At 61.2% G+C, this 20,250-nt stretch overlaps 1 protein-coding gene and 1 long non-coding RNA gene across 3 annotated transcripts in view; one reads left to right on the top strand and one right to left on the bottom strand.

Annotated features, from left to right (window-relative positions):
• Positions 1-10,577, top strand: part of JPH3 (junctophilin 3) — a 76,248-nt gene extending 65,671 nt beyond the window's left edge. The window contains exons 3-5 of the mRNA XM_002913378.4: positions 5,615-5,739; positions 7,655-8,553; positions 10,447-10,577. Coding sequence (XP_002913424.1) covers positions 5,615-5,739; positions 7,655-8,553; positions 10,447-10,527 — 1,105 coding nt within the window. The 3' untranslated portion in view covers positions 10,528-10,577. The remainder of the gene's footprint in view (positions 1-5,614; positions 5,740-7,654; positions 8,554-10,446) is intronic.
• LOC117795115 lies at positions 1,711-7,373 on the bottom strand. Of its 2 annotated transcripts, none has more exons than XR_004618946.1 (2): positions 2,805-7,373; positions 1,711-2,609 (listed from the first exon to the last, which is right to left on the bottom strand). It is a non-coding gene; the product is annotated as an uncharacterized LOC117795115 (long non-coding RNA). The 2 variants fall into 2 exon arrangements; XR_004618945.1 differs by having other exon boundaries at positions 1,711-2,612.
• Positions 10,578-20,250: the final 9,673 nt, after the last annotated feature.

Here is a 20,250-nt window from a genome sequence, read left to right on the forward strand (position 1 = left end):
CTTTGAGGTGTCAGCCTTTCTTCCAGGTTCTGCCCCACACGTGCCTATCCTTCCCTGGGCCCCACGTGGGGGGAGGGGACAGATGGGTCTGGTGCCACCGGGCTGTACGAGGGACATGGCCCCACAAACCCGGTTAGGGTGAAGGTGTCTCATGCACCAGGGGCTACCCCGCCCGGGCAGCGGACCCCGAAACCCATGTCAGGCTGGGGGAGCATGTTTGGCCCAGAAAGCACGGGCACACGGCCCAGTGTGGTGAAACTTGACATGGGTGCTGGTGTCGCGTGTCGCAGGACCCCGCTCATGGGCAGGGGCCAGAGTCGGAAGTCAGAAGGCAGAGGGCCGATGCCAGGGGCCTGGGAGGGACTGGCGGGTGGGGGTGACTGCTGATGGGGATGGGGGGCTTTGGGAGGAGATGGAGATGGTCGAGAATTCGAGGTGATGGCCGCGCAGCTCTGTGAATGTGCTAAAAGGCCCCACGTTGTAAAAGGGTGAACTGCATGATGTGTGGTGGGAGAAGGAGTGGGCGGTGAAAATGAGCGCTCTGGACCACGAGGCATGTGTCCTGTTGCAATGTGTAAGACTCCTGACCAGGGCGTCTGCCAGGAGGGAACGGGTCAAGGGCTGGTGAGCGGGGAGCCCCTCTGGCACGAGCCCCCTTGGCCCAGCTCTGTGCACCCAGCACGAACCTCCCCCCGGCACCCGTCGCCCCCCACCGAGGCCCACTTGAGCCCCTCAGTTACCAGCACTGGTGACAGCAGGGTGCTCCGCAGCAACATCCTATGGGGGCCTGGCCCTCAAGGAGTAACAAGGAACACTGGACTGTGAAGACAATCACATTCTGAATTGAGTGGGGAGGGTCCGGCCAAGCTGGAGACCCGAGAGCTGGGGACCCCATCCCGGGTCACATGCCCCCACTTGTCTGGGTCAGGGCTGGCGCTGGCAGGATGCTCTCAATCCAGGGTGTGGGAGTGGGCTGCTGGTTGGCTGTGGGGCCTGCATCAGGTGCAGAGTGGACGGAAGGTGGGGCCTGTCCAGGAGGAAGGGCTGCATGCAGAACAGCTGCACGCCCGGCGGGGGGGGGGTGCGGGGTGGGAGCAGGTCGAGGCCAGCGGCGGAGTCTCGGGTCTCTGGCGTTTGGTACAGTGGGTCTCAGAGCAAGGTCCCAGGACCACTGGTAGCATCACCTGGGAGCACTGGGAATGCAGATTTCTGGGACAGCCGGCATTTCTGGTGGTGCCACACCTCGCAAAGACCCTATTTCCCAAGGTGGTCACAGCCCTGGGTTCCAGAAGGATGGGGGCAACCGGTCCAGTTCAGGTGCCAAGGGTGGAACTGGGTGGGGGGCGGACATGGGCCGGTCACCCTCCATCCTGTCACGGGCCTCTGCTGCCCAAGGTGGTGCATCTGCGTCCTGCAGGTCTCCGTGGGGGAGGGAGCCCGGCGCAGCAGGGGGTGGGGGCACCGCTTCCTCCCCGCCGGCCCTCTGGGTCCCCGCGCTGGTTGTGGGGGGTGGCAGGCTGAGGCCCCCACTGCTCATACGGAGAGCTCGACTGCAGGCCCAGCCCCGAGTCTCATTCAGCGTCAGCCCTGGTGACGCGCTGGGAGGTTGTCTCTATTAAATGCACTCTTCTTGATTCAATTTTATTTTAAGGCTGGCACAGCATATTCTCTATGTGTGAACGTATGTATGTAAATACACGGACGATGTTGGTGAATTAACGTTTGTGGTATTTTTACTAAGCGAAGATGTGGAAAGCAAACAGCGGCCCCTCCAGGGGTGGGCACACCCTGCTCTCTGGGAGCGTGCCCCGCGCGGGAGGGTCCCCTGTGGGACGGTGGGGCCGGAGCCCACTGTGTGGGCTGCAGGACAGCAGCAGAGCCTCTAGGCTCGAGGCCGGGAGCCCACGGGACAGCGTGATGGTAGTGACCAGGCTCTCGCCGTCCGTCTGGGCCCAGGCCACACCAGCGCCGTGCAGCCGCTGCCCGAAGATGTGGGGTCCCACGGACCCTCCCTGGCAGCAGCCCTGTGTCACCGGAGAAGGTGGGGGTGGGGAGCCTGGTCACTTTGTTTACAGGGTTTGGGACAGAAACAGAAGGGAGGCTGTTAGAGGAGCTCCTCCGTGGGAGAGGCTGCCGTGGCTAAGCCACGTGTCCAGTGGGGACGGAGGACCTGAAGGGGTGGCACCCACATGCTGACACGCATGCCGTCGTGGCACGTGTGCAGATGCTGCCACACCATGCCCTGCTAGCCCGACACTTGGACTGAAGCACAGTCCCGCGAGGTGGGCGCTCGTATGACACACGCGCAGGCACGTTCCTCCGAATGAGGAGCCCTCAAGATCGCTGCTTTCTTCCACCGACACAATGTCTCACTGCTCTTCTGACCTCCGACCCGTGAGCAACCTCGTCCAACAGCGCGTGCGCACTTGGCTGTGGCCCCGAAAGCTCTCAGCACTCCTCCTCACCGGCCGTCTGTAGGTGCCCATTACCCCGCGGCATTTCCTCCAGTGGCCACGCTCTGCCACCCATCTTGGGGGGTGAGCTGTCCTGTCTCTTGGTCCAGAGCTGTTTGGGCTCCATGTCCACCCACATTCACCTGGTTGGCAACGCTGCTGGGAACGGGGAGACCTGTCGTGATCAGGCAGCCGAGGACGCTCCCATGATCTCGGGGAGGGATCTGGGTAGGGGTGTTGCCTGCCCTACGCCATCCAAGTTCAACTTGGAGGAAGGACCACAGCGTAAGAGCCCCGGGCCCTGTCCCAGACCCTCGATGCTGGTCTTTGGGTCGTTTCCCCTGAACTCACTTTGCGTGACCCCAGCAGACAGCATCGAGGGTCTTCCCGGGAAGCCTGAGGCCCCTGTGAGGCTGACAAGGTTCTTCCAGGTCCAGAGCCTGGCCGTCCCTCTCCTGAGCCCCAGGTTTGTGTCGGACGTGTGCCCCTGAATGGCACCCATGACGTTCCCCTGCTGGGCCTGGCCTCCAGAGAGCTCAAGGCCTCCGGCACAGCGTGTGTGCCCCTGCTCAGCTCCGCTGCTCTCCGTCTGGTCTGCTCGCGAACAAGTCCACAGGGCAGCTGCTTACTGGAAGGCACTGGGGTGCGGGCCCTGTGAGTGCTGTGATGGCCCGCGGGACTGCTCACACCAAGAGGCCTGGGCGTCTGTCTGCGGGCATTTCTCGACCTCGCGGTGCCTCCCACCGGGCTTGGGAGCCCCTGTGTTCCCTCACCTGACCTCCATGGCTGGGTCTGCAGCCCGCACCAGCATGGACAGGAGCGCACTGTGCGCCTGGAACGGGCCCTTCCCAGACACAGTGCACGGAGGTGTCCAAGAGGCTAGGGTGGTCATTGCCTGCTCAGATCCCCGGCAGACACACGCATCGCCCGCTCAGATCCCCGGATGTAGGGGCACCAGTGTTGCACGCAACAGCCATGTGCAGTCGGGCCCCGTGACCATGGCGGGTGCTTTGTCAACGCCAAATGGTCAAGGAGAAGCCCCCAAGCGGGGGCAAGGTGGGAGTGGGGAGGGACTGCTCATGGGGACGGGCTTCCTTCTGGGGGATGGAAACATCCTGGAACCAGACGGAAATACTTCCTGCACAGTCTGGTGAATGTGCTTGGTGCCCCAACGGTACCCTTTTAATTCGTTAGATGAGCTGCAGTTAAAAACGTGAGTCACAAGAGAACCAGCTGGGCAGGAGAGTCAGAGCAGACCCCCTGACGGAGAGGGCTGTGGGGAGGGGCCGGGCGAGGGGGTCACTGGGGATAAAGGGCGTGGGGTCTTGGGGTGCTGAAGGCATTCTTAAAGGGGTGCAGTGTGAGTGCATGCCATGAAGACCCCAAAAACCACTGCATTGTAGACCTTAAATGGGTGAACTCTATGGCACGTGCACCACAGCTTGGTAACAGTCATTAGGGCAAACCAAACCAACTCATGGAACATTCTGGGGAAGTCTGTATCATTTCCCCAGAGCCAAGCTCAGCCGCTGTGCTGGTCTGGGTGCATGTCAAGAATGCACCGTCGTCAAGAGCACCCCTCCCTGGGGCCAGGCCGTCCAGCTGGGCCTCGTCTGTCCACTGTGTTCAGGACGCGTGTCTTAGCTGCAGGGCACCACGGTCTGGTGAAGGCTGTGGTGAGGCTGGGGCAGGACGCGGTGCAGAGCACGTGGAGCAGAGTGTCAGGGGCGGGGCTGCAGCCTGGAGGCTGGGCAGGGTGGGGCGGAAGTGGCTCCTCCAGGGCTCCAGCAGCCCCGCGGGGAGGGGTCCTCAGGAAGCACTGACCATTTATCAAGTGATCTGTCATTGGTGACAGGCTGCCCCTCTCAGGGACGAGCCACAGCTTATTGGTGTCTCCAGGGTTGGGATGCAGTGCCCTGGAGCCAGGACACCAGGCTGGGGAGGGGCACAGACCCCCGGGCTCATCCTGCCTCGGGCACCCCGTCAGCATAGGAGGTGGGTCTCGTGTGGGCTTCCGCATGGAGACACCACGGGGTCGTCCTGCGGGCAGGTGCAAGGCAGCGTCCTCGCTGGGGTGTGGCATTCTCGGGGTGGGGCTGTCGGGAGTGTGTGTGTGTGTGTGTGTGTAAGAGTCTCCCATGTCAGGCCTGAGCTTAGGAATGTTAGGCCCCACACACGAGGGCGGTGCTGCCAGAGTCCGTGGGACCAAGGGGGTAAACTGAGTCCCAGAGAAGCACCTCCCCAGGCCACACAGGTCCTACAGGGCAGGGCCATGCCTGTGCTCCACGTGGCAGTCACCCCCAGTTAGGAGCCGAGGGGAGCTGGGCGTCCTCCCTGGACAGAGCCCGTGGTACGCGGACGTGACTTCTCTCAGCGTCTGGAGACCACGTTTCATGCTGACTTGGAGAAATCTCTCAAGCTCTGTGCTGGTCCCCTGCACACGTCTGCAGGGGAGTGACGGGATAGCCAAGAGGGTCGGGTGGCCACAGGCCAGCCGCAGGTCAGCCCCTGTGCACCCCAGCTTCCTTTCCCGGAGCCCCACAGGTGCCATGGGGCAGAGGCGTTCGGAGGCTGCCCCGGTGGCTGCTGGGCTGGCGCTGGCCTGGGAGGCAGGTCCGGCTCCGACACGGGGTTCAGCCCTGGCAGCCGCTGGCCACCCTGGGCCTGGAGTCAAGCCTGCTCCCAGGGAAGGTGCGTTTTGTTCCTTACGCCCTTGGACCTTCTGAGAGCCTGCCCCGTTCCCGCTCCAGAGCCGGGCCAGCCCGTTGCTCACCCCACAGGTGTGGCTGGGTACCCCAACTCCCTGCCTGGGCAGGCCGGCATGGACCAGGCTCCTGCTTGTGTCTGAAGGCTCAGAGATGAGCTGGCTGTGCGTTTTGTCCTCTAGCGTGCGGACACGACACCAGGCAGGACGGAGGCTCCTTCAGCAGGACCTGCTGCTGGACCGGGCTGAGCCCTCCTGTGGGCGCAGACATCCGTCCTAGGCCAGGTCCTGCCCTCGCTGGGGTGCGCCCTGGGCCCGGAGGCACGGGCAAGCACTGAGGCCCGCTCTTTGGGGCGTGGTTTGTTGGCTGGATGAATGAATGCACGGGGTCCGGAAGCCATTGGCCGTCCACCTTGCTTCTAGAGCCCTGACCGCCCTCCCTGCCTCCCCCTGCCAGGACCTCCCACTCCCGGGCCAAGGCTGAGGCCGCCCTCACCGCAGCACAGAAGGCCCAGGAGGAGGCACGCATCGCCAGGATCACTGCCAAAGAGTTCTCGCCTTCCTTCCAGCACCGGGAAAACGGTGAGTGTGCCTCCCAGCAGGGGCGTCTGCGTGCGGGGCCGTGGCACATGCCTCCCTCAGACATGCACTTTGGGGTGCAAGGCTGCAGCGGCTCCCCACCCCCCGCCCCGTGCGCTCTGTCTGTGCACCACTCCTGCTCTCCACAGAGGGGCACTATCCACGCACCCCCCCCCNCACCCTTACCGCTCTGTGGTTCTGGAGCTTTCTTCTGGAAACACTCTGTCCAGTCTGGGGGCTATCGAGCTCACTGAGGAAACAGGGCTTCAGTGTTTACACTGTGTGAACCGGGGCCTGGGACACATGGGGGCCAGCAGTGGGGGACAGCTCAGCTCTCACACGGGGAGGAGCTCCCGCCCTGGCCTCCAGCAGGAGCTACAAGCCACTGCACCACAACCAGGGTCCAGCTGTGTCTAGCCCGTGAGCCCTGATACAGCTCGGGGCCAGAAGGAAGCCCGGAGCAGGGTTTAGCGATGACCAGACACTGGAGAGCCCACCCTCAGGCTGGACTAGCTGCCCGCTGCCCCCTCCCCTGCCCCCGGAGCTTCCTCCATTCTGGTTAGGACCCAGGAGGGAGAAGCCATTCTTCCCAGACCACCCAAAGCTGTCCTGGAGCCCATGGCTCTAGGCCTCCCTGGGAGGGGTTCCGGCCTTGCGGGCAGCCCAGAGAGGCCAGGCCTGCTTCCGGGAGGCAGGAGGACCCAAGACGGGACACAGGTGTTGGGAGTCCAGCTGTGACGCTACCCCATCGATCCTGGTTTGGACAGTGATGCTGCCAGGAATGGCTTGTGCTCTGGAACTAATCTTAGCTGAGCATCAGCTCCCGGCTGTTGGCACCGGCAGTCGAGGTGCTGGGGCCAAACAGGAGGGCGTGGGGCCTCCCTCCTGTGTACGGAGTCCACAGTGTAGCTGACCAGCAGCTTCCTGGCCTTCCCATGGGGCGTGGTGCCCGAGCTCCCCTGGCCCCGAGGTCATCCCAGGCACAAGCAGGGCAGGGGTGTGATCCCTGGCCTCCTGTGGTAGGGCACGCTAGGGACCCCCATGAGGGGGCCAGCTCTCAGGGCAGCTGCTTCAGACCCTCTGTGCTTGCAGGGGTGCACTGCCACCCCAGCCCCCGGGCCCTCACGTGCCAGATGGGGTGTGTATGGACTTGGCAGGTGGAGGGGGCTGACTGGTCACTCAGCCCAGCACTCACAGGTCTGAGGTCCCTACCCCAGGATCCCATGGGCCTCTCTCAGACACCCTTCTGTGGAGTAGCCATGACGACTAAGCCGGTGTCTGAAGTTCGGCCTTGTGCTGCTCCCTCTCAAAATCCCCAGGGGCAATAACGTGGCACATTTCTCCTCCATGAACAGAGAGCTGGGTCCAGCCCCTGCCAGACCGTGGGGGCCACATCTCCTGCAGCCCTTCCAGCCCCAGCTCAGAGGCTCAGCAGAGAAGTGGAGAGGGGAGACCACTCCTGTTCTCACACACTGCACCCAGGGAGGCCCTCAGACCCTGTAGCAGGCCACCTAACACAAAAGGCTTCTTTCCAACTTTAGGAGGGACCCGGCGTGGGGGATAGGGGACCTGAGAGCATGGAGCAGGCCAGCCCACGTGTTCGCATGCTGAGCCCTGGGTCTCTTGTGTGGCGGGGGGGGGGGGGGGGGGGGGTGTCTATCTGTCCACCGTTGCCCCTCGGGACCTGGTCACCCTCAACGTGCCCCTGGCTGGTGGGCTTGGGGTGGTACGAAAGGGCTCTGGGAACCACCGTGCCCACACCCCACTGGTGAACGGCGAGTGTCCTAGCTCCGGCCGCTGCCCCACACCGCCCAGGCCCAATCCTGGTCTCCTGCGGTCCTCTGGTCAGATCAGGCCTCAAGAGACACAGAGGGTCTGAGTAACCCAACCTCTGTGTGCTTCCTGCCCCTCCATAAAGGGCTCGAGTACCAGCGGCCGAAGCACCCGATTTCCAGCAGTGACATCGAGGTGGCCTCCACGGGGACGCCCCTGCAGCAGGAGAGCCCCGAGCTGTACCGCAAAGGCACCACCCCCTCGGACCTGACCCCCGACGACAGCCCCCTGCAGAGCTTCCCCGCCAGCCCCACGGCCACCCCACCCCCGGCCCCTGCCTCACGGAACAAGGTTGCCCACTTCTCCCGGCAGGTCTCGGTGGACGAGGAGCGAGGCGGGGACATCCAGATGCTCCTGGAGGGCCGGGGAGGGGACTATGCCCGCAACAGCTGGGGCGAGGAGAAGGCCGGCGGCTCCAGGGGCATCCGCAGCAGCACCCTCCGGAGCGGTCAGCCTGCGGACGACTTCCGCTGCCGGGGCCCGGGCCACAAGCAGCCAGGCAACCCCAGGTCGCGGGAGCGGCGGACGGAGTCGCCCCCCACATTCTCGTGGACTTGCCACCACCGGGCCGGCAACCCTGGCTGCGGGGCTGCGCAGCTGCTGGAGCTGGAGGAGGAGAAGCTGAGCAACTACGAGCTGGAGATGAAGCCCCTGCGGAGAATGGACTCGTACGTGCAGGAGGCCCAGCCCCAGAAGAGACGCCACAGCAAGGGGGCGGCCTGCCGCGGCCTGGGCGACGATCCCCGTGCCGACGACCGGGGCTTCGGGGCCCAGAGACTGCGGTCCAAGTCCCAGAACAAGGACAGCATCAGGCCGGCCCCCTGCGCGGAGCCCGCGGTGCAGAGGCTGGAGAGCCTGCGGCTGGGGGACCGGGCTGAGCCCCGGCTGCTGCGCTGGGACTTGGCTTTCTCCCCCCCCCAGAAGTCCTCCCCCGTGGCGCTGGAGTCAGACGAGGAGAATGGGGACGAGCTCAAGTCCAGCACGGTGAGTCCTCACTGGCCACTGGTGGCAGGCAGCGCCCTGCTGCCTCCAGCTGAAGGGGCGCTTGGGGGAACGGGGAGCAGTGGTTCCTTCCCCAGAAAAGGGTCCCTCCCATTGGAAGCCTCTTGGGTGATGGGGTCCGCCTTCCTTTAGGGCCAAGGGAGGGTTACTCCCAGGCTTGATCCTAGCAGCGAATGCACTTGGACGGTTCTTGAAGCTCCCAAAAGAAACGGGGCTGTAGCGGGATTCCATTCCCCGCATCCCCCCCACCCGGCCCCAGGAGGGTCCACCCCTGCTCTGGTAAGGAAGCCTTGCTATCACCGGGTTCAAGGGCAGTCCCGGGTCCTGGAGAAGAGCACGGAGGGCCAGCCAGAGCCACTGGGGCATCAGGCTGGGGACCGGCTCAGGACTGTTTTGTCCAGGCCATACCTTTTAGTTGGGGGCCAGGCACTGAGGTCCTCCCACCACGCCCACTCTCATGGGCAAGATGGACAGAGGATAAAACTTTGTGAAGGCCGTCCAGGCCAAGTCTTCCCTCCCTACCAGAGCTGCAGTTCTTTGCACGTAGCCTGAGGACACAGTCTTCCTGGCTCACCTGCCTCGGGATCTGACACGTGGGGCGTGGCCGCAATCCCGGTCACCACGGCCAGTGGGGGACACTGGGGCTCACTCACAGGTCCTCATGTGAGCATACCTCCCCTGGCAGGCAGTTTGGAGGACAGAATGGAGGCCCCAGGGCTGGACTGTGTGGGTCCGGGTGGGTTCTCACCGGAGGGACCTTCTGGGACCCTTCACCTGGAGGGGCAGCCATGTCCTGTGCCCCGGGCCAGACAGCTTCTCAGCCCCACCCCGAGGCTAATGCCCCCATGCGCTCCACGCTGCAGTGTGCAGCATCAGCCCGTGAGGGCCTGTCCCCGCTGCTGGAGTGCCACATACCTGCCCCACAGGGCACGCCGAGCCTCGGACACCTCTGGGACCCACAGTGCAGCCAGGCAGGGTCAGTGTCCATGCTTGTCCCCGGGAGGAGCTGCTGCTTGGGGGCAGGTGCCTCCCTTGAAAGCACTGGGAACATCTTGTGGGTGGGCTGGTTCCTTAGTGCTCCTGCCTCCCCGTGCCCCGATCCCACTGGAGCGCGGCCCTAGGAACGGCCGCTGGGGAAGAGCAGCTTGTGCTCACAGCCCTGGTCGCTGCGGCGGCAGCCGGGAACGTTCAGCCTCTGCGGTGTACCCACGTGCCTGCACGGTGCACGTGCGGTTATGCTACAAAGCAGGACGACGGACATGGGTGGCAGACATGGGAAGAGGTTCTCTCTGTGGCCTCCTGCGCTATGTTGGTGCTGGGAGAAGCTCCCTGGGGGAGAGGCGTGAGCGAGCGGCCCGGCCTCCAGCGGGTGCATGTTTACTCTGCTGGTGCCACTGTGCAGCACGGGGGCCTCCGCACCCCTCAGCAAAGACGCTCCAAGGACAGCCCAGGGAGGGCAGTCTGGGTCCGGGTGCTTCGGGGGCAGGAAAGGCCTGCAGGCACCCTGAGGCTGCACGGGGACAGCACGAGGCCCAGAGCCTGAGCAGCTGACGGGAAGGCGGGGTTTGCTGAGAAGGCTGTTTGACAGCTGGGACATGACCGGATTTTGGGGGGGGGGGGCTCAGGCAGAAGGCTGGGGCCGTTCTGGGTAGGCCATACCGGGAATCCCAGGGACAGTATTTTGTCCCAGCTGCTGAGAATGTTTACTTAAGGTGACCTAGAGCTGGAGGGAACACCAGGACCAGTCACTGCAGCCCAAGAAGCAAGGGGACCCTCTCCCGGACTTGGGCCACCACCCTGGCTGCCGTTTCGGAGCTCCCGGTTGGGGGGGGCAGGCCAGGCACGGGCTCACCTCTCGTCCTCCTCCCATTGCAGGGCTCGGCTCCCATCCTGGTGGCCATGGTGATCTTGCTCAACATCGGAGTTGCCATTTTGTTTATTAACTTTTTCATCTGACGAGGGGTCGCGTCAGCAAAAACAAACAACGGCTGGTGTACAAAAGGGACGTAACCCACGACAAAAGGGAAGGATCGTAACTCGGGACGGCCCAACAACCACTTCTGAGTCTTTTCACAGAACATGATTGGGTATTACTCACAGTTTGCCTTTTTTTCTGGGTAATGTTTTTTGGATTTTAGCCAAAATTCTTTGCTTGTATAACACGATGCTGTGTGGCATGGCAGAAGGAGGCCAGCACGCCGACCCTCCAGCTTGATGTGGAAAGGAAAGGGATCCCAGCAGATCGATGGCCAAAAACTAAAACGGCCACGGTCCTCGCCGCCATCACACCCCGCCTGGGACTGGAAAAGGAGGCAGCCGGAGGAAGACCCTGCGCGTGCGGCTGTCCCCGGCAGGTGGGAGCAGCCGCTGTGAGGCTGAGTGTGGGAAGCCTGCTACCTCTGCTTTTCCTCCGGGTCCTGGAAGAGCGAGCGGGTGACGCGTACGGGCGTGCGGCAGGGGGAGAGGGCGAGCCATCCCGCCCGGGAGCAGCCTGGGCCTCCGTTCAATCTGTGCCGTGCACTTGAGGGAGCAGGGACCTGCCGCCTCTTTTCTTCCTCCCAAAACGCCACACCCTGCCCTCTGCCCCCTTTGGCCTTCACGGCGAGGCTCCCTCCCCACAGAGTCTGAAAGCAAAGTCCTTACGTTCCCATCTCCCCCCCCCCCCGGGAAGAGGGCTGCGGGTTCACTGAGCCATCACGGCTGGCGCCGAGTGTGGCATTTCTACACTTGGCACGCAGGTGTACCCAGGCTCCCCTGCCTCATCACACATCATGGCAGTGACTGACATGGCCCTCAGCAACATCTTCTCTCGCGGTCACTAAGCACACGGGTTTTCCATCTTTGTTCGCCCCCAGATATGCACACTCGTTCCAGAAGCCTAGGTCATGCTGCGGAACTGGTGTGGTCCCAGGACAGGAATGTGGGCGGAATCCAGTGGCCTGAACGTCCCTGAGCAATCCTAGCCTGTCCCTCCCCCACCCCACACACCACGTACCTGGTTTCAGTCAGTTCTGCCTTCTCTACCAGAGTCACTCCATCATCCAAATGAAAGAACAAGGTTCCAGAATGTTTGGGTGCTGGAGCCACCCCTGGCCCGTGCGTATGGACGTGTCTGTGGGGCATGGCCACGTCCATATGCAGGCCTCCGCATTCACGCCTGGGGCGGTCCTGACCGTGAGCTCCCCCCACCGTGCTGGGCACAGCACGGCTGCGGACTCTGCCTCGCTTTGCTTATGTTGAGCTGTTTCTCTGCTGCCTTTCAAGCAGATTTCTTTACTACACTGCACTGGATTGCTATATTTTTAACCAGAAATAAACTCAAGATTAGAGCATGTTCCAGCTAAATCCAGTTTTATTTTTTCTGTTCTACATCCACTCCCCATTTCCTCTCCTTTTGGCTTAGTTTGGGGGAGTGGGGACCTAGGAGAGCGAGGATCTGTAAGAAATACATTGCTGAGAATGCTGCTTTCTCAGAAAATGACATCTTTTTGTACATCACCTTTCCGTTCTTTCTTACTACCGAGGCGTTTGCTGCGGACCTGAGGTGAACTAAATAAAGACTGCTCCTTGCAGCTCAGAGTCCTCCGGGCCGGGACGTGGGTCCTAGATTCTGTTTGTGACTGTCTGTAAAGATGACACTTCCGTGCATTCCGGGAACACCGCAACACACAATGGGGCCCAGACGTGCAGGTTACACACACGCACACGCTGACCCAGAGGAGCTCAGAGAAACGTGAGTGACCGCCCCGTTTTGAAAGCAGTAGTGGTTCCGCGACGAGGGGCGCGTGTCCCATGACGCATCCGGCCGCTGACACCACAGCTGTGACACCACACGGCCCATCCTTTCCCTGCATGCTCAGGGAGTTCCCTGTGGATTCCACCAAGACCACAACATCCTGGGTCTTAGAGACTCTAGAAGCTGACTGTGCACTGGTTTCCCCACTGATTAAGGCCCAGGCAGCTCAGCCGGGGGGGAGTGCTTCTGCTCCCCTGGCTGGCTTTTCCTACTGGCCTAGAGCCTCAGGTCCCGACAGGTGCCAGTCCTCCTGTGGGGCAGGGCAGCTCACCTGCTTCTCCCCTGCGTGTACCTGGTGGGTGCGCACGCAGAGCTAGACCAGACCCCGCGGGAGCGTCAGGAAGGACAGGCGTGCGCATCAGGGCCGGCCCCCCATGGTACAAAGCGTTGGCACGTTTTAATTACTCCCAGAGCAGCCTTGCAAGAGTCCTTTTCTCCCTTGACAGTGTGTTGTGTTCCACGCTCTAGCTGTGAAAGCTGGAGGCAGAGAAACAGTGACTGGAGCTCCTGAGCCCGGGGCCGTGGGGGAGGGGGGCAAACAGGTCACCACTCCATGCCCAGCTCTTGCCGCCCTCCCCGGGGTGAGAAACCTGCACTCACACCTCACCCTGAAAGACCTGGGAAGGACACTGTGCCCTCTGGGGTCCGCAGGTGAGCTCGTGTGTGCCCACAGAGCACCTGTTGCATTTACCAGAAACATGAGGAAACTTACACAGCGGGTTACTCATGGCTTTTCTAAAATTTGCTCAGTGCCTGTAAAGTGCTTGGATAATTTCAAGCACGTGAAAAATTATCCACACTTCTAAGCTTCCTGATCATTAGCACATGGGATTCCCAAAGACACAGAGGAGGGATGCAATGTAGGAGCCTAATTAACAGGAAGAGGACGTTGCCGGAGGAAACTTCCAGGTAGCCACAGAAGTGCAACACCCGTTGCCAAAATCACCCTCCCCAGAAGTCCACAACCACATTTACCAGCCAATAAACTCACGTCCTTGTTGAAACGACTGCACGGGCTGTGCACTCACACACACACACTGTAGGATAACGGGCTCCTTGCCACTTGCGCCAACCCAGATTCCCCAGCAAAGCAGACAGAACACAGGTCAGGTCTCCGCAGCCACCCCTCGAGGCCCGGGTTTGGTGCCCACACCAACAGGGAACACAAACAGGGCAGCCCCACATCCTAGTCCTAAAAGTCCTCCCTTTCAAGAGTCCCAGTCTGGACGATCCACTACACGGCCACCCCACTGGAAACCAAAGGACATTACTGAAAACCCAGTGCAGATACAAGACGTATGGGGCTTGACGTGGACGAACACCTGGGAGAGTGAAGGAAATAAAGTGGTGGTGGTCCTCGCATTTTTTAGTTTGGGTTTTTGGCCACGTTTTTTTTGATCCCCTCCTGAATCAGTGCCGGGGTCCCCGCTTGAGGCGGGTCTCACTTGCACCCACAGGGGGACACGCCTCGGACTCCCACAGCGCCTTCCTCCAGGGTCAGGTGCATCCTTCCCCTTCACAGACACAAGACACCTCTCACCCCTAACGAGAGGGCCCACCTCGACTCTGGATGAAGCTCACTTTCCTCAACTCCTGTGGGTCTTGTCTTCCGGTTTTTCTTGCCTTTGGTCTCAGAAACTCCACATAAAGGTGCCTACTAGATTTTAAGCCTCTATGTCCACAGCCACATGTGCTGCCGGGCCCTACAATCCACGGCCAGCACCAAGTAGAGCGGACAATGGCTCACGTTTCCACGGTGTCCTGCCTCGGACAGGATTTGCTCACGTCAGTTAAGCGTTAATGTGAAGCAACAGGACCAGGATTCCAGACAAAAAATAAGGAATAAGGGTGAAGTGTGCTCTTGTCGGCAAACTCAAGGTGTCTTGCTAGTTTCGTTCCCGGCCCAGGCCCGGCCACGTGTCACACGCTGTCAGTAAGCAAAGACTGGAAAAATGATCTGTCCCCGAGATCTATTCCTGAGAAGTGTCACTAACTCAGCCTTAAAAGCAGCAAGAAAAAGTGCAGTTACCTGCCTTCAAAAACAGAAAGATGACGCTGTATTTTACGGTCTGAAAGCTCTGGGGGCCAGACACAGAACGCCTCCGCGGAACAGCATCCCCGCGGAAGAAGGTGGGGAGACGCTGGGCACCTCGAAAAGCCGCCGACAGGAGACACCAGCACGTGTGGCGCCCAGACAGTGAAAAACTGTCCCCGGCTTCTCCAAAACTGTGGCCCACGAGCTAGGAACAAAGGGCGCTTTCCGAGTCTGCCTCCGCATGAAACCCCAACACGGAAGTGCCTGAGATATAAGAGGGCAAACATGGGTTGTTCCAGCTTGTTCCTCAACCTCTGGGAAGCAGGCAGCCCGCTGGGGCAGATCGCATGACCGCGAGCAGCCCGTGGGCACTCTGGGTGTGTGGCCCCGGCCCGGGGCTTCAGGGGACGGCAGAGCAGGGAAGGCGGAGAGCAGCACACCTCATACCTACCTCACTTCTGTCTGCCCCCACCACTCCCACCTGCTGAAGTCCCAGACACACACCTCACTGCTGCGTCTGCGCACACCGTCCCCGGCTGCCCGCCCGCCCCATCTGTGCCGCACGTGCACGCAGGTCTCTGGCTGACCCACCACTGCTTGGTGACATGGGGACGGTGTCAGCCCAAAACCACGAAGGGCAGGAGGCCCCAAGGGACGGCAGGACGGGTGTTGGCTGGGCCCCTGCTCCCCTCCACCGTGCCGGCAGCACCTGCCCCGGCGATTCATTCCACGCCTGCGATGAGGATCAAGTATCAGCACGCTTAAGATTTCCAGTCCCTTACGATCAGAGTTACCGTCCCCCAGCGCTTCCCACGTGAGGACACACGTCACAGAGGAAGGGCTTTCCATCACTGTTCAACCGTGAGGCCAACAGCACTCCCGCCGCCTGAGAGGTCTCCCTCCCTAAACACTGTCAGCCCCCAGGGCAGCCCACCCTGCAGCCAAGGGCTCTTCAGTGAGCGGCGCCCACACCTCGTGCCCGTGAGAGGCACGAGAGGGGTCAGGAGGAGGGCTGCCCTCCGGTCCCCCAGCCGGGCTTCCACATGGGGTCGGCTTCGGGGAGAAGACGGGTCTGGACGCGGGAGGTGGGGAGTCTGTGCCGCGGCCCCAGCCCAGGACCCCGAGGGGGCCCTGCTCTACTCAGCACCGTCACTGCCACCACCAGAGCAGCGTGGCCTGCACTTCGAGCCCTAGGCCCGCTGGTGGTGGGGGGGCCCCGCGCTGCGGGACGCCCCGCACTCAGCGGCTCACATGTGGGCGGGGGTCCTGACCGCCGAGCTGCTGGGGCCTCCCGTGCACAGAGCGAAACCCGACAGCCGGACTCTGCTTATTTGCACCATTCACCACGTCCAAAGAAACACCACCCGCTGTAGCCTGACTGAAACAAAGCCGCCACAGCCCTCACCGCCCGGTGAGCGGCGTGTGCACACTCGCCCTCACACTAGACAGGAGACCACTCACCCTGACACAGATGCCTTCCTGTGAATTCTAACAGAAACCGGTCTCAATCTGCATTTTCTTTTCCCACTTTTTTCCCTGGTGCATGTAAACCTTAATACAGTGCAATCGTTTGCGCATTGACAAAAAGGGAATGTTGACTATGTTTTGATTTTTCTTATTGATGAAGCGGCTAAAAACGTTACCTCGCCATTTTATCTTTTAGCTGGGAAAAATAGCTTGGTTACTTACAAAATAAAAATTAAATACTTTTCCTTAATGAATGTAACACTCTAAGTCATACCGTTATTATGTATTTCACTATCTGAAAGCAAGGGACACTTGTCGAGATTTGAAACAATTTTGCTCCTTTTAGTAATAAACACCATCATTTGAAAACTCTGGGTCCCTCGCATCATCTCATTACAGACCAGGGTCTTCACTGAAATCTCCTAATGCCAAAATTTTGAGACGGAGAAACAGAATTCTTTCTCCGGACAGAGCCAGTGTTCCCCCGACGGCAGCCCTGCAGCCTCGGTCTTGGGCAGGTGGGGAGCCCAGCCCGAAGTGCGCCCGCTGCTCCCCCAGCCGGCCCCACCAGCACCACACGCTCCCCTCCACAGGCTCGGCCCCAGAAGCCTCACGGGATCGCTGTGCTAAACCTAGTTTGATTTAAGCTTCTCATGGGGGAGCTTCCTCAGCCTTTCTTTCCGAAGAGAGCTTTTCCCGCCTCAGGATCCCCCTCCACACAGCTGGGTCTTTCCCGGCCGGCCTCCCCAGTCCAGAGCCCCGGCACATGGCTGCCGAGCTCCACAAGCTGGTCTGGTGCCGTGGGTCCCCCGCCTGCTCGGCACCGGGGAACCAGGCCCAGCACTGGCTGTACCCATGGCAGCTCCTCAGGCCCTGATGGCTTACGTGTCCTTGGCCACTGGCTGCGCCGGTCAGTGCCTTAGCTTCCTCTGGACACCACGGTCAGACCGCCCGAACCCAGCACTGCCAAAGCGCTCCCGCAAAACAGGAACGAAGATGCCTCTGCTCTACACTCAGGAAGTACCTGGCCAGGAAGACAGCACTGGTCTACGGTGACCAAAGGCACGCACACAGCCTACTGCCCAGTTCAAAACACCCGGGAAAGCAGCAGTTACTAGAAAGCTCCTTCAGTCTCATGGAAGTAAGCAGTGGACAGCAGATGGATTTCATGCTCGCTCAAGCTGAAGTGGGTCACGTCCCCCACCCCCGCGCTAGGGAGCAGCTGCCCGTCCCCAGCCCCCAGTCAACACTCTGTCACCTCTTCCTCACCCCAACACACGTGGGGGGGCTGGTTCCCAAGTGTGAACCTCACTTGGGTCACCCGATCTGAACCCAACCTTGCACCGAATTCCCCTGGGTGGAGGCCTGAGGGGCCCTCTAGCCACAGGGGACAGCCCTGAGGACACCATCTGTCACTGGCAGGCCCCGGCCGGCCTCTAGCCCCTCAGTGTGGGTCTACTGTCAGCTACCGGCTGACTCCCTGCTTGTACAACTTGCTAAAGGACCTAACAGGTGTCAAATTGCAACAAATAGCACTCTCCTACCTTTCAGAGACAAACAGAGAAACACGTGGAACAGTAAGGACCACCAAGCTATGGTGGTAGTTCCTGGATGTTTGTTCCATTCAAGCCAACCCCAGAAATCTGCCATCTCTAACCAGCCCTTTCGAATCCATCTTCCTGCAGCATGACCCAGAGAGCCGCTCAGCCGCCCCTGGGGCTTGGGGAGGACGCAGAGTCTTCACACTCGAAACCCCCACGCACCCCAAGGAGCTCTGCTGGTGTCTGAGAGGGCACGGCCAGCGGATGGGTACCATAAGAGAAAGGGGCAGAACCCAACAACTGGGCCGGTGGTACAGGGGCTTACCAACAACTCAGCCAACCAAGGAGCAGACAAGATGTGCGACGGGAGGGCCCTTGCTGACCTGGAATACAGCCGTTTCCAGCTGTTCTCACTCCAACAAGGCAGGAAATGCAGGATTCGGGCTTCCTACTGGCCACGCATGCCCACGGTGGCCATCAAGGTGTCCAGAACATTCAGTGGGGCACATCAGTCACCGGCAGACAGCAGGGTGGGTGTGCTGGTCCTGCTCCTGGGGGGGGCTCTCGCGATCCTAGAGGGCATCGCTCTCTCCCACTGCTCAACACCTAAGGTGTGCCGGTCCTGGTGTTTCGATCACAGCAAGCAAGCAGCAGAGACAGCTCCTTCTCTGGGAGCCTGTTAACTTATTCTCACTGGTGCACTCAAACGGAGTGTTTTAGCAATAACCCTATGGACATGACAGCAAAACAGAGACTGTTTGTACGAGGAGTTTCTTTTCTTTTTTTTTTTAAAGATTTTATTTATTTGACAGAGAGAGAGACAGATGCGAGAGAAGGAACACAAGCAGGGGGAGTGGGAGAGGAAGAAGCAGGCTCACAGCGGAGGAGCCTGATGTGGGGCTCGATCCCATAACGCCGGGATCACGCCCTGAGCCGAAGGCAGACGCTTAACCGCTGTGCCACCCAGGCGCCCCACGAGGAGTTTCTTCAGGGGATTTGCGAGTTCTCATTCAACTTGGCTGATTAAAAAACATCCTTTTCCCTCGAACCTGCTCCATCACACAGACAGTCAGTAACACACTGGCCTCTGACAACAGAGGGCTGAGGCGGGGCCCACAGGCTCTTCCAAGGACCGCCTCTCAGAGCAGCTGCACAGCCAGTGCCAAGTGCCACGTCCCAGGAGTGGGCAGAATGGGCACTGGCCGTGGCATCCCACCAACCACGCCGGAGGACCTTCCAGCGAGATTCCAGCCCAATTCCGAGGAAGACCAGACTGCCCCCGCATCTCAGGGAAGGGCCACAAACATGCCGCTGGAGCCAGAGCACCCAGCTTTTCTACCAAACCCAGCCCACGTCGACCAAAAGGTGCTGTTCTCACTCCAACAAGGCAGGAAATGCAGGATTCGGGCTTCCTACTGGCCTTCCTCTCTTGGACAGCCAGGGCCCCCGCGGGCACTGCCCCCAGAGTGGGGCTCTGGCAGGCAGACGTGCAGACAGGCTCCAGTCAGGGGACAGCTTCCCGTCTCTAATCTGCGGTGAGAGTCCACCCCCTCCAGGCTCCGTTCCAGAGGCCGGCCACTCTGACTGGTGAGCTCACACTGTCAAAGCTGGTGGGGGGGCTGAGTAGCGTGAGAAGGCTGGGGGGCAGGGGGCCGCTTCTGGGGCAGGTCAGCCCCTCGTCCTTCCATGAACACCCTCCCAGGCCAGGCCCTGCTCTGCCACAAGTGGGGATGGCCACTCTTGTCTATTAGCGTCCAGGCAATGACAGGATGGCCTGTTGCAGGGAACAAATGGGATGCTGGCCCTGTCACTAAAAACACTACATTCTCATTGTAGCAGATTCTTAAGATGAAGAAAGGTACCAAGTGTGACTTCAAGGCCCAACTTCCAACCCCAATTATACAATGAAAACTGGTCTCCAGCCACGCACCCTGGAGTGGACACCCGTCTGTGCGTACAAACCACAGGCTGCCGTGACGGCCCCCACTGCACGGGCGCTGGACGGCGGCACCACGTGAAGACAGCGGGGTCCCCAACCTCAGGCTTCCCATCCTCCCGTCACTCTGCCGCTGACAGCCTGGCGCCGGAAAGGGGAAGGGCAGAGGCAGCTCTAGCAGCTCCTCCTGAAAGGCCAGGGGAGCAGCTGCGTCGTCGGGACACGCACTCAGAGCCCCCCGAGCACAGCCAGCGGCAGAGAAAACACAGAACCGCCAGCCAACAGGAACTTTATTTCCAAGACGGTCTGAGACACAAAGTGTGGAAAGGTGGGTGGTGGGCTGCCACCCACAGCTTCCAGAAATCAAGGCTGGGACCTCCAGGCCGACAATGTAACATCAACTAGAATGTGTGGCTCCTTGACTGGACGGAGGGAAACGGCCCACAAAGCACCCTGTGTCCTACTTCACGTTGGAGGTGCCGCCTGCAGCTGCAGCGGGGGCGGGGGACTCGCCTCTGCATGGAGCCCCACCCCCACCCCCACCCCCGCGCAAGCAGGGCCGCGCAGAACACCAGCTCTGCCACAGCTTCGCCCCAAGGCCGGTTTATCTTACACCCAGTGACGCTGAGGGAAGGCCACTGCACCTCACTCGGGTTAACTTCCGGCCCAGTGCGGGGCTGGGGGGTGCTCAGGCCGAGTAGTCACACAAAGTGTTTGCCACGGCGTGGGCTGCCCTCTTCTCGGCGTGGGGCCCAGCGTGGTCGAGGGTGAGCTCCACCCGATACAGCTCGGGCCCGGGCAGGCCATCTGCAAGCCGCTCAGCGGGCAGCACCAGGGTGCGGGAGCTCCCCCGGGGGGAAGGAGGGGGCAGGAGGGAAGCATGTTGAGCCCAGGATGGAGGCCT

Source organism: Ailuropoda melanoleuca, chromosome 12 (genome assembly GCF_002007445.2).
Source record: "Ailuropoda melanoleuca isolate Jingjing chromosome 12, ASM200744v2, whole genome shotgun sequence".
Taxonomy (NCBI): Eukaryota; Metazoa; Chordata; class Mammalia; order Carnivora; family Ursidae; genus Ailuropoda; species Ailuropoda melanoleuca.